The sequence below is a fragment of the Oncorhynchus mykiss genome, chromosome 27, assembly GCF_057628025.1.
Source record: "Oncorhynchus mykiss isolate SJ-2025 chromosome 27, ASM5762802v1, whole genome shotgun sequence".
Taxonomy (NCBI): Eukaryota; Metazoa; Chordata; class Actinopteri; order Salmoniformes; family Salmonidae; genus Oncorhynchus; species Oncorhynchus mykiss.
The window spans coordinates 15002650-15015522 of NC_143048.1; the positions used below are offsets into that span (position 1 = coordinate 15002650).

A 12873-nucleotide genomic window follows, 5' to 3' on the forward strand; every position below is an offset into this window, starting at 1 on the left:
ATTTCCAGAATGCATGGATTATTGAGTCATTGTACCAAGATTTGTTCTTCTTAAGTTTTGGTTTTCAAAGAGCTTGTCAGTTGGATTATTGCTCTGATTCCAGTGTAGCAGATGGAGATCTGTTCCCAGTTCCACTGTGGAATGTCTCTTATGTGGTGCAGCAAATACTCTGCATCATTCCAAATGTGAATTGTGACCAGCTTTATTTAGCTGAAACTCTGTGGTAAAACTAGCAGAAATGGCCATCTGTTTTCTATGAATGTGATGTGGAATAGCCCCCCCCCCCCCCAGCTCCAAGGAGGTCATGAATGATGAGTTTCCAACTAAGGTGTGTTTGTGTGCGTGCGTCCATGTCAAAATCAAATCAAACTTTATTTGCCACATGCGCCGAATACAACAAGTGTAGACTTTATGTGCTTCTGCACATATGTGCGCTGCTCTGTGTGTTTGTATGTGCGCGTGTGTGAGAGAGAGAGAGAGAGAGAGAGAGACCTAGTGTGTCATCACCTGTCGTCACTATGAATCAGAGCTGGGGCGGTAGCTAGCCCCCTTCCTCAGTCTCCTCATCAGCCAGTCAGCTCTCTCGCTCAGTAGCAGTGCACACAGCCAATCTACAGCATCCCTACCAGCCTGCTTCTTACATTCACACACTCTCCATTCAGCTCCCTCATCAACACACCGAGATAGCAGAGCGACCAGCAGCTTACTCACTAAGCCAGAGCTAAGAGGAACAGAGAGCAAGAGACAAATAAGGGATAAACATACATAAGAGAATATGAGGATGCCTGTGCCCACGCAGCGCCCCCTGTACCTCCTCCTGCTTCTGCTGAGTGCCGGGGTTGGGGGTCTCTCCTCCCCTCTTGATCTGGAGCCACCTGCTCCGGAGGCTGCTGCCCCGGTTGAGGCTGACCCCACCCAGGCCACTCCCCTGCCTGACCCCTGCGAGGGACGGCCCTGTCTCAACGGAGGCGCCTGCTCAGCCCAGCCCTCCGACCCGGAGACAGAGGACACTCTGCCCAACACCTGGGCTTACAGCTGCACCTGCACCTCCGGCTCCACCGGACGCAACTGTGAGGTGAGCCCGACCCACCTACCTGTGTCTGTCTGTCTGTCTGTCTGTCTGTCTGTCTGTCTGTCTGTCTGTCTGTCTGTCTGATATTATCCTGCTTGATTCTATTACATTTAGAATGTGTTGATACCGGTATAACATAATGTGCACCTCTCTTTCTCTCTTCTCCCTTGGAGATGGTTTTTAATGGGAGCATGTGATGTGAGCGAGACACGAAGAGGAGTGCTGTGTTGCTGTGGCAACAGGAGTAGAGAGGAGTAGCGAAGTAGGAGACGGGAGTGCGTATGATAGGAAAAAGAGATGGATCAGTACAGCAGTACTGTGAGGCACAGATGTTTATGGCGGTTCACACCAACCAAGCCTCACAGGCTGAGCAGAAGCATCATGTCGTACTACCAGCTAATATTGAGTTGTTCATAGCTGGAGGCAAGTGGTTCATCAGCCTGAGAACTGACGGTGTCAATGAAACACATTGAAATACAATCTTCAGTGTATTTGTATATGTGTGTGTGTGTGTTATTTTTTTTTGGGGGGGGGGGGGGGGGGGGCTTTACTAACCTTGTGAGGACAAGAAGTCATCATAAGGATAGTAAAACAAGGACAATTCAGTGGGGACATTTCACTGTTACACACAGGGAGAGAGGCTATTTTAGATTTAGGGGTTAAGTTTAGGGTTAGGGTTAAGGTTATTTTAAGGGTTAGGAAAATAGGATTTTGAATGGGAATCAATCGTTTGGTCCCCACAAGGATAGTAAAACAAACATGTGTGTCTTAGGGTTGTGTGTGGCTACTGTGAATAAGCACTGTTGTGAGCGGAGTAGAACTTACCTACAACTATTGGCATTAATCGGGCCATTGATTCTATTATAGAGAACTGATATTTTTTATTTATCCATTATTTTACCAGGTAAGTTGACTGAGAACACGTTCTCATTTGCAGCTATGAACTGGGGTATAGGTACAGGGGAGTGGAGGGGGATGAATGAGCCAATTGTAAACGGGGGATTATTAGGTGACCGTGATGGTTTGAGGGCCAGAACTTTACCAGTGATAGAGGTGATGCGCTTGAATAACTGACGCGTGTGATGAAACATGTCTAACTGTATGACCTGAATGGGTGGGATTGTTTCCTAAGGAAAACGCCAATGTCCTTGCTTCACATACCACTGGTCATAATGACCTCAATAGCAGAATGTGTTTCGCATTTCAATCTTACCTAACCCAGTTCTTTGTAGGATACCTCAAGGGGATTCAGAGTTGACTCAACTATTCACTGCATGTAGCAAATACTGCTTGTTGTTATGAGGTAGATAGCAATATGATTCAGTCTGTAAGGCCCCTGTCTGATTTATTCAGGTGTAAGAGAGTGCATCCACAAACAGCAGCCAGCGTCATTGTATCTCATAACCAAACTTCCAAGATGACTCTTTGCTGAGAACGTTGACAGCTACAAACCCGCAGGTGGCAGGTAGGCCTCCCACAATCACAGCCTGGTCACAGGCCAATCTACCTGAAGAAAAGGGGCAGTGTGTGGAGGTAAGTGTGCTGTCTGACTGGCTGTGTAAATTGAACCAATGGGGATGGAACCCAGGTTTCCCATTTTCCAACCCAATGTCTTAACTATTACGCTGAGAGGACGTCTTCAAGGTCCGTGGATGACAGTTGGGGTCTCAGGCCTGATTCCAAATGACTTCTACTACATTCAGGATAGACTTTGCACCACCACCAGCAGTGACAGAACAGCAGCGGCCTTCTTAATTGGACATTCAGCCAGGGACCTTATCACGGTCTCCTTGGCTGGCCTTGTTTCCTTCTCCTGGAATAGAAATGGTGAGGGCAGCAGCGGTAGTTTGGTACTGTCGCAACCACTCCGCTCCTCAGCACCACAGGTCCGCCACTGCCAGCCTATGAGAGAAACACTTTGGGGAGTAACTGATTCTTCTCTCCCCATCCCACTCAACCCCTCTTTCTCCATGGCAACTGGAGCAGCAGTCAATAGGGATTTGGTAAATGACCTGTTTTGTCGGACGGACAGCGGGACACACTGGCTGTTTGCATCCTTCCTCCGTGCGTCACACTCGCACCACAGATGGAGGGAGGGAGGGAGGGAGGGAGGGAGGGAGGGAGGGAGGGAGGGAGAGAGAGAGAGAGAGAGAGAGAGAGAGAGAGAGAGAGAGAGAGAGAGAGAGAGAGAGAGAGAGGGAGGGAGGGAGGGAGGGAGGGAGAGAGAGAGAGAGAGAGAGAGAGAGAGAGAGAGAGAGAGAGAGAGAGAGAGAGAGAGAGAGAGAGAGAGAGAGAGAGAGAGAGAGAGAGAGAGAGAGAGAGAGAGAGAGAGAGAGAGAGAGAGAGAGAGAGAGAGAGAGAGAGAGAGAGAGAGAAAAAAGAGAGAGGGGGAGATGGAGAAAGACGGAGAGAGAGAGAGAACGAGAAAGCAACTGACAGTAAGAACTGTGAGGGAATCAGTCAAACATCCTATCCTAAAGGAATTGTTTGTCCAATTTGTCAAATGAGCTCAAGAGTTTAGGAGACTAAATGTTTCTGTGCTGGAGAGTAGGAGGAGAAGAAAGTGAGATTTGACCTCCGAGGGTGTGCCATTGTTCAATAGGGTTAGAGTCAGTTAACCATCATGTTTCATCCTGAGCTGGTTCAGATGGGAGCTGAGAGAAACCAGGAATATAATGAATCAGTGACATGCCTGGTTATCTAATCTAATGTGGGGAGGCAGGTTAGCCTAGTGGTTAGAGTGTTGGACTAGTAACCAAAAGGTTGCAAGATCAAGTCCTGACCTAACAGGTAAAAATATGTTGTTCTGTCCCTGAACAAGGCAGTTAACCCACTGTTCCTAGGATATCATTGAAAAAAATAACTTGTTCTTCACTGACTTGCCTAGTTACTATGCCCTGACCTTAGAGAGGAGCTTTATTTCTCTATTTGGTTAGGTCAGGGTGTGATTTGGGGTGGGCATTCTATGTTTTCTATTTCATTGTTTTTTGCCGAGTGTGGTTCCCAATCAGAGGCAGCTGTCTATCATTGTCTCTGATTGGGAATCATGCTTGGGGCGGCAGGGTAGCCTAGTGGTTAGAGCGTTGGACTAGTAACTGGGAAGGTTGCAAGTTCAAACCCCTGAGCTAACAAGGTACAAGTCTGTCTTTCTGCCCCAGTTAACCCACTGTTCCTAGGCCGTCATTGAATATAAGAATGTGTTCTTAACTGACTTGCCTAGTTAAATAAAAGTTTTAAAAATATATATACTTAGGCAGCCTTTTTCCAAACACCCACGTAGTTATTTTCTGTTTAGTGTCTGTTACCTGACAGAGCTGTTCACTTTCGGTTTGTTACTTTGTTCGAGTGTGTTTTGATATCATGAACACTTTTCACACTGCGCTTTGGTCAACTCCTTCCGAAGACAGGCGTTACATGCCAAGTTAAATGAAAAATATAATCTAATTAAACAAGTACCATTTTCACAAATCAAGCACAGAGGAGCTGTGCTGGGCTGGACAGGATATGCTGGAACCGTGCTGTAAAGGACAATGTGAAAAGAAGATATCCAAGCCATTATAGTACTGTTCAGGACTGCCATACAGTGTGAATCAAGCTTAGTTGTTTGTTTACCTGAACATCTACCCATTCTAGTCTGATAGATGTGCTCTGCAATAAGTATGTGTGTCAGTGTCAGGGAGTCTGTAGAGTGTATCACCCCTTAAAGACAAGCCCACAATGAGCTCTTATTGGATTGTTCAGCCTTTCAGCATTATGAGACGGTGAATAGTGGATTGTTGAGCTGGGTTCACTTAATCTCATTTCTCTAGCATTTTGTGTTTACCATTACAAAGTATACCTCTCTATGAGGTCACTCACTTCCAATGATTCCTAGCGAGGACTTCGTTTGAGCTCTGCACTTTTCTGGAGATTGTGTGGAGGTTTATCATAATGGGTTTTCATTGTGGTGGTATGGAATGGAAACAGTTTGAACTGTTTCAAGTGGCAGGTGGCTCTATGTATTCAGAACCACTAGTTAAGGGAGCTGCGCATCACAGCTTTAAAGGAAAAATATTTTTCTGAATCTCGAGGTTGAGAGCAGTTTGTACACCCCTACACTCTTAGAAAAAAATTGTTCCAAAAGGGATCTTCGGCTGTCCCAATAGGAGAAACCTTTTTTGGTTCCTTTCCTCTGTGGAAAGGGTTTTGCATGAAAAGAAAAAAGGGTTCTACATGGAACCCAAAAGGGTTCTTCAAAGGGTTTTCCTATGGAGACAGCCGAAGAACCCTTTTAGGTTCTAGATGGCACTTTTTTTTAGCACTCCCTCAACCCCTCCCAGCACCCATAATGTCTCCTTGCTGCTCCTCAGCCCCCCTCACCACCAGGGGAGCTTGTGTGTGTGTGTGTGTGTGGGGGGGGGGGGGGGGGGGGTCGCTGAGTCCCCCTCAGTACCCTCTGCTATGCACAGGCCAGGGCCCTGCAGAATACTAACATGTGGTATGCTAGGAGAAGGGACTGGCCCGTGGTGAGTGGTGGTGGTGATCTGCTTGTGTCTCTCAGAGTCTCTGGGTTGCTACAGAGCTACAGCTTTTGTTCCAGCATTTCAGTGCCATCCAGTTAAGGCTAGCTCAAGGCACAACGACACACAGCCCTTTAGTCTCAGTCTGAGCTGCTTTCATATCCCCTGCTTGTTAGGGGAGCAGAAAGATAGAGGCCACAAGGAATATGGTAATACCCACACAGCTTTTTATCCGAACACTGCAGATTGAGTACTCATTACAGTATTTACATGATCATTGCAATACCATAGAGAGACTGTGGCACAGGGAGTTTACGGTGGTCTTTACCATCAGATCATAATGTTTGGATTATAATTAATGTTGTTTTATTCCATTGCTGATAAGGCAGATAAGACTGCTTCGTCTGAGAGAGAATCAGCAGGTTGAACAGGAGATGGTCATGCTCACTCTCTCCCCCTGCTGGTCAACTGTGGTTTGTATGTGTGTGTGTGTTTCTGTGTGAGTGCATGTGTGTGTGTTTATTTATGGTTGTCTGGTCTATGTGTGTGTTTGTGTGTGTTTATTTGATGTTGTCTGGTGCGTGTATGTGTGTGTGTGCTTGTGTGTGTGTTTATTTGTGGTTGTGTGTGTGTGTGTGTGTGTGTGTGTGTGTGTGTGTGTGTGTGTGTGTGTGTGTGTGTGTGTGTGTGTGTGTGTGTGTGTGTGTGTGTGTGTGTGTGTGTGTGTGTGCTTGTGTGTAAAGGTTGGATGTGTGGAGAGTGCAAACCGTCTCTAAAGGTGTCAGTTCGGGTGGCACCTAGCCGAAGTCGGTTAAGCGAACCGAACAAGTGTGCTTGCAGAAAAAGCGGCAATAGTACTCTTTGTCCATTCTGAGACGCCATAGCCAGTATACACTTCCTCAAAATAGTCAGAATGAATATAAGATAATTCAAGAAATGTGTCATTAATTTTGACGTTTTTGCCAAGGAGAACTTAGTCACACAATTTTAGATCTAACTAAGGTGTTTGGTGCAGTATTTCTCAATGAAAAAAAATGTGCATCATCTCTCATTGAATCACAACAAAGACTTTTGAATAATTGAATAATCTCTACTGTTGATCAATCACTGACGAAAGGACGTAGACTTTGGCAAATGACTTCAGCTATTGACTTTAGCTGGCCTGTAGAAAACAATGTGTATGCCCGAAGCCCTTACCGAAGTCCAAAACAAACGTCAGGAAGTCCAGGATCTCGTTGTTGAGGGAGGGGTTCAGACCCAGGGCACTGAGCATAATGATGGTATTCCTCTTGTCTAGGATGGGGCAGAGTGCAGCGAAATTGCGATTTTGTTGTCCGTGGAACTCTTTAGGCGGTATGCAAATTGCAGTGGGTTCAGTGTGTTAGGTAAGGTTGATGTATATAGTCGTAGTATCCCACCTTAACATTAGCAGCAGGGTGCATAAGTCCTACAGTCTGTAAGGCAGACTGACAGTTCTGGACTGAAACATCTCATTCTGCAGCCCTGCAGCACTGCAGACCATCTCACCCTGTCACTCACCCATTTGTCTTACAAGAAATAGAACAACATGCAACATGGACTATTCTAGACTACAGCACCCCTTGGGTATTCTACTCTCGTTGTCTCGTTCTTTAAGTTTTCTTCCTTGCATTTCTCCCTCTTGCCTTCTTTATCTGAGTTGTATCTCACTCTGAAGTATTGTATCCCCTCTTTTTTTCACTCAACCGGGTTTGTTTAGTTTGGCATATAGAAGCTCATATTTTAGTGAGTCATTTTCTATATACATCCTGGTAGCCTAGCGTACGGGCAGAATCAAATCAAATCAAATGTATTTATATAGCCCTTCGTACACCAGCTGATATCTCAAAGTGCTGTACAGAAACCCAGCCTAAAACCCCAAATAGCAAGCAATGCAGATGTAGAAGCACTGTGGCTAGGAAAAACTCCCTAGAAAGGTCAAAACCTAGGAAGAAACCTAGAGAGGAACCAGGCTATGAGGGGTGGCCAGTCCTCTTCTGGCTGTGCCAGGTGGAGATTATAACAGAACATGGCCAAGATGTTCAAATGTTCATAAATGACAAGCATGGTCAAATAATAATAATCACAGTAGTTATCGAGGGTGCAGCAAGTCAGCACCTCAGGAGTAAATGTCAGTTGGCTTTTCATAGCCGATCATTAAGAGTATCTCTACCACTCCTGCTGTCTCTAGAGAGTTGAAAACAGCAGGTCTGGGACAGGTAGCACGTCCGGTGAACAGGTCAGGATTCCATAGGCAGAACAGTTGAAACTGGAGCAGCAGCACGGCCAGGTGGACTGGGGACAGCAAGGAGTCATCATGCCAGGTAGTCCTGAGGCATGGTCCTAGGGCTCAGGTCCTCTGAGAGAGAGAAAGAAAGAGAGAATTAGAGAGAGCATACTTCACACAGGACACCGGATAAGACAGGAGAAGTACTCCAGATATAACAAACTGACCCTAGCCCCCCGACACATAAAACTACTGCAGCATAAATACTGGAGGCTGAGACAGGAGGGGTCAGGAGACACTGTGGCCCCATCCGATGATACCCCCGGACAGGGCCAAACAGTAAGGATATAACCCCACCCACTTTGCCAAAGCACAGCCCCTACACCACTAGAGGGATATCTTCAACCACCAACTTACCATCCTGAGACAAGGCCGAGTATAGCCCACAAAGATCTCCGCCACGGTACAACCCAAGGGGGAGCGTCAACCCAGACAGGAAGATCACATCAGTGACTCAACCCACTCAAGTGACGCACCCCTCCTAGGGACAGCATGAAAGAGCACCAGTAAGCCAGTGACTCAGCCCCTGTAATAGGGTTAGAGGCAGAGAATCCCAGTGAAAAGAGGGGAACCGGCCAGGCAGAGACAGCAAGGGCGGTTCGTTGCTCCAGAGCCTTTCCGTTCACCTTCACACTCCTGGGCCAGACTACACTCAATCATATGACCCACTGAAGAGATGAGTCTTCAGTAAAGACTTAAAGGTTGAGACCGAGTCTACGTCTCTCACATGGGTAGGCAGACCATTCCATCAAAATTGAGCTCTATAGGAGAAAGCCCTGCTTCCAGCTGTTTGCTTAGAAATTCTAGGGACAATTAGGAGGCCTGCGTCTTGAGATCATAGCGTACGTATAGGTATGTACGGGAGGACAACATCAGAGAGATAGGTAGGAGCAAGCCCATGTAATGCTTTGTAGGTTAGCAGTAAAACCTTGAAATCAGCCCTTGCCTTGACATGAAGCCAGTGTAGGGAGGCTACCACTGGAGTAATATGATCAAATCAGGGTCCAGAGTAACACCGAGGTCCTTCACAGTTTTATTTGAGATGACTGTACAACCATTAAGATTAATTTTCAGATTCAACAGAAGATCTCTTTGTTTCTTGGGACCTAGAACAAGCATCTCTGTTGTGTCCAAGTTTAAAAGTAGAAAGTTTGCAGCCATCCACTTCCTTATGTCTGAAACACAGGCTTCTAGCGAGGGCAATTTTGGGGCTTCACCATGTTTAATTGAAATGTACAGCTGTGTGTCATCCGCATAGCAGTGAAAGTTAACATTATGTTTTCGAATGACATCCCCAAGAGGTAAAATATATAGCGAAAACAATAGTGGTCCTAAAAAGGAACCTTGAGGAACACCAAAATTTACAGTTGATTTGTCAGAGGACAAACCATTCACAGAGACAAACTGATATCTTTCCGACAGATAAGATCTAAACCAGGCCAGAACTTGTCCGTGTAGACCAATTTGGGTTTCCAATCTCTCCAAAAGAATGTGGTTGATCGATGGTATCAAAAGCAGCACTAAGGTCTAGGAGCACGAGGACAGATGCAGAGCCTCGGTCTCATGCAATTAAAAGGTAATTTACCACCTTCACAAGTGCAGTCTCAGTGCTATGATGGGGTCTAAAACCAGACTGAAGCATTTCGTATACATTGTTTGTCTTCAGGAAGGCAGTGAGTTGCTGCGCAACAGCTTTTTCGAACATTTTTGAGAGGAATGGAAGATTCAATATAGTTTTTATATTTTCTGGGTCAAGGTTTGGCTTTTTCAAGAGAGGCTTTGTTACTGCCACTTTTAGTGAGTTTGGTACACATCCGGTGGATAGAGAGCCATTTATTATGTTCAACATAGGAGGGCCAAGCACAGGAAGCAGCTCTTTCGGTAGTTTAGCTGGAATAGGGTCCAATATGCAGCTTGAATAATAAACATAAAAGGCCTATATCTACTAGTGGAAGGATAGTCATGAAGATATTTCAAGGATTTTTCACACTTGAGTACAAGTTCATAGATCAAGGAAAGCATAAACATTCAGATCTAGAAGAATTGTTATGTTATTAATGCTGGTTTCGAAGAACCCGAAAATATACAATATCATCAATGCAGTATCTGTCAGCGAATACGATGGATTAATTTTTTTAACCATCACCAATCATCAATAATCTCATATTCAGGGTGGTGTCCTCTTGATGTGATGTTTCCCATATTTCTCTGAAGAGAAGAGCACTCACTCGGCCAAATGCTCATTTCCAGATCACACATCACCTTCCCTTTTGATCTTGATCTTTGATCTTGTGGCTGAGAGAGGTCTGTGCATATGGATGGGGTGATTATGGCCAACATGGCCTTCATTGCCAACCTTAATAGGCTCTGTGGTGTTGAGCTACAATAAGCCGAATCCAACCTGGCAACCTCACAACCCATCCCAATATGACCTGGTTGCCAGACTATTATTCCATGGCAAACGTTCGGAGAGTTGGCTAAAAGCTCCAGCTGATCTGGAACTCAAACACCAGCCTATCCTTTCTGATCTCATCCTCTATTGGTTCTGTTGTCAGGTCAATGTCAGTTCGGGTGAGGGATGGAGGAGGACTGAAGAGAAGATTACTCTTTTGTCTGTTGTCATAAGACACATTTGTCTTTTTGCTCTGTCCTAGATTGAGAAAGGCTCTTTTGCCAGTGTGTTTATGTTTCTGCTGTTTGTCTGTCCTAAGTTCTATTTATATCCTCTATGGCCCTAGGCTTTGCGTCACAAGGCTGGGGGTAAAACACATACTGCTCTTACTCAGCAAGTATCCACCCTCCATCCACCATGGTCATTAGTATACATGCCTCCTAATAATCAGCAGTCATATTGTGGTTACCTATGTGTGTGTGTGTGTGTGTGTGTGTGCGTGTGTGCGTGTGCATGTGTGTGTGTGTGTGTGTGTATATGTATGTTTGGAGGATAAGGATGGGGATGTGGAAAGACTGATACCACCAGTGAGTGTGTGTCTTCATCATCTGTACTTTTGCCCTTCGTTCTTCCAGGGGAGGGTGTCTCTTAGCAACAGTGCAGCCAAATCCGCCTGCCGTCTCCACTGAGTTATAGTTTACACACACAGACAGATAGACGGGCATCCAGACACACATACTGATCTAAGCCACAGACACAGTTTATCAGCGTAACAGCATTTAATGAGGCGGTGTGGGATGATACCCAGTATGTTCTGTGTATTGGAGTAGTCTTGAACAGCTTGCTGGGTCCCTGAGACACTAAACGGGGGCTTAATCTAAAGGAGGCCTGTTGTTTTACCTCAGATAGCATGACTCCATCCGCAATGTCGATGGCAGACGATGACAGAGGCCCCCTGAGGAGACAGACAAACAGAAAGGCAGGCACGCAGACACACACTATATATATGCCATTTAGCAGACGCTTGAATCCAAAGTGACGTGTGTGCATAAATTTTACATATGGGTGGCCCGGGGAATTGAATCCACAATCCTGACGTTGCTAATGCCATGCGTTATCAACTGAACCATACAGGACCACAAGGGCAAGCGGGCAGACAGATACCTTATAACAAGTGGAACGGCATTGTTGTTCAGTTGAAGTTATTTTTCTGATTGGTATGATCTAAAACTACACTTTGGTTCGTTTAACATATTTTCGATAAATTTAGTAGAGAATCAAATAATGAATTTGACAGATGAACGTAATCTCTCTCAGAATAGTTGGAGGGGTGGCCTATTGTTTGTTCGTTTTGGCCACCAGTGACAGTGAATGTCATTCCAGGCAATTTGTTCTGCATTCTTTTTATTTTGTATGATTACATGTTCCTTGCCAGCACTGAATCTTAAATGATATCCGCGTAAGTACTGTGATACTAAAGAACCTGGGAAGGTTTCCATTGTTGGGATAGTCACCATTTGGTTACAATTTTGTAACCAGTTAATATGAAAGTCTTATGTAAAGAAAGTGCAGTCATTACTTCATGTTATGGAACAAACTTAATATCTTGATTTACAGGAAATGTGTTTAATTGCTTGTAATGTTTTGTACACTCAGGTATGTCCCAAATGGAAGTCTATTCCCTTTATAGTGTGCACTTCTTTTGGCCAGAGCCCTATGGTCCTTGGTCAAAAGTAGTGCACTATATAGGGACTAGGGTGCCATTTGAGATGTATCCCGTCTCTAACTCAGCAACCTTGCACAGGCCACAAACTCCACTTCCACTCTCCTCTGTAAAGTAAATTAAGCATAGAAATGGCTTGAGGATGTTGGAAACCAAGCTTAGATAATCAGATAATATAATCAGAGCCGCCTGCAGATCAATGTGATCTCCCACCTGGTTTTTAGCTTTTTACCAGGACTGGGAGAAGTAGTTGGCATTGAATCATACAGTATATTTGGTTTTAATTTTTTTATTAAATGCAGGCAGACAGAGAGAGAGAGAAGTAGACAGACAGACAGACAGACAGACAGACAGACAGACAGACAGACAGACAGACAGACAGACAGACAGAGCCCCTAAGATTGACAAGAATACAGACAGACAGGGCCCCTAAGACTGACAAGAATAGGAAGAGAAGTGTCTGTGTTCCCCTCCCAGTGGGTGTGTTGTTAGCCCAGGGCGCTAACCAGAGTGATTAGATAGCTTTAGCAGCTGGGTCTCTGTGCTGACTGGGGAGGGGGGCTAAAGAGCCCTGGGGAGGGTAGGGGATCTCTGTCTGAGTCCAGCGTCCCCTGCTGTATGGGAAGCCATCACTTTACACAAATTACGTATATAAAATGTATAAACATATATAAACCATATATAATACTGTATATACATTGCTCTACATACAGTGCCTTGCAAAAGTATTCATCCCCTTGGCGATTTTCATATTTTGTTGCATTACAACCTGTCATTTAAATGGATTTGGATTTGGATTTCATGTAATGGACATACACAAAATAGTCCAAGTTGGTGAAGTGAAATGAAAAAAATAACTAAAAAATAAAAACCTGAAAAGTG

The 12873-nt window shown here is 45.1% G+C and overlaps 1 protein-coding gene across 1 annotated transcript in view; it reads left to right on the forward strand.

Moving 5' to 3' along the window:
• The first annotated feature begins 515 nt into the window (after window positions 1–515).
• LOC110507622 (delta and Notch-like epidermal growth factor-related receptor) overlaps window positions 516–12873 on the forward strand; it is a 68137-nt gene continuing 55779 nt past the window's right edge. Inside the window, exon 1 of the mRNA XM_036965222.2 lies at window positions 516–1075. Coding sequence (XP_036821117.1) covers window positions 776–1075 — 300 coding nt within the window. The 5' untranslated portion in view covers window positions 516–775. The remainder of the gene's footprint in view (window positions 1076–12873) is intronic.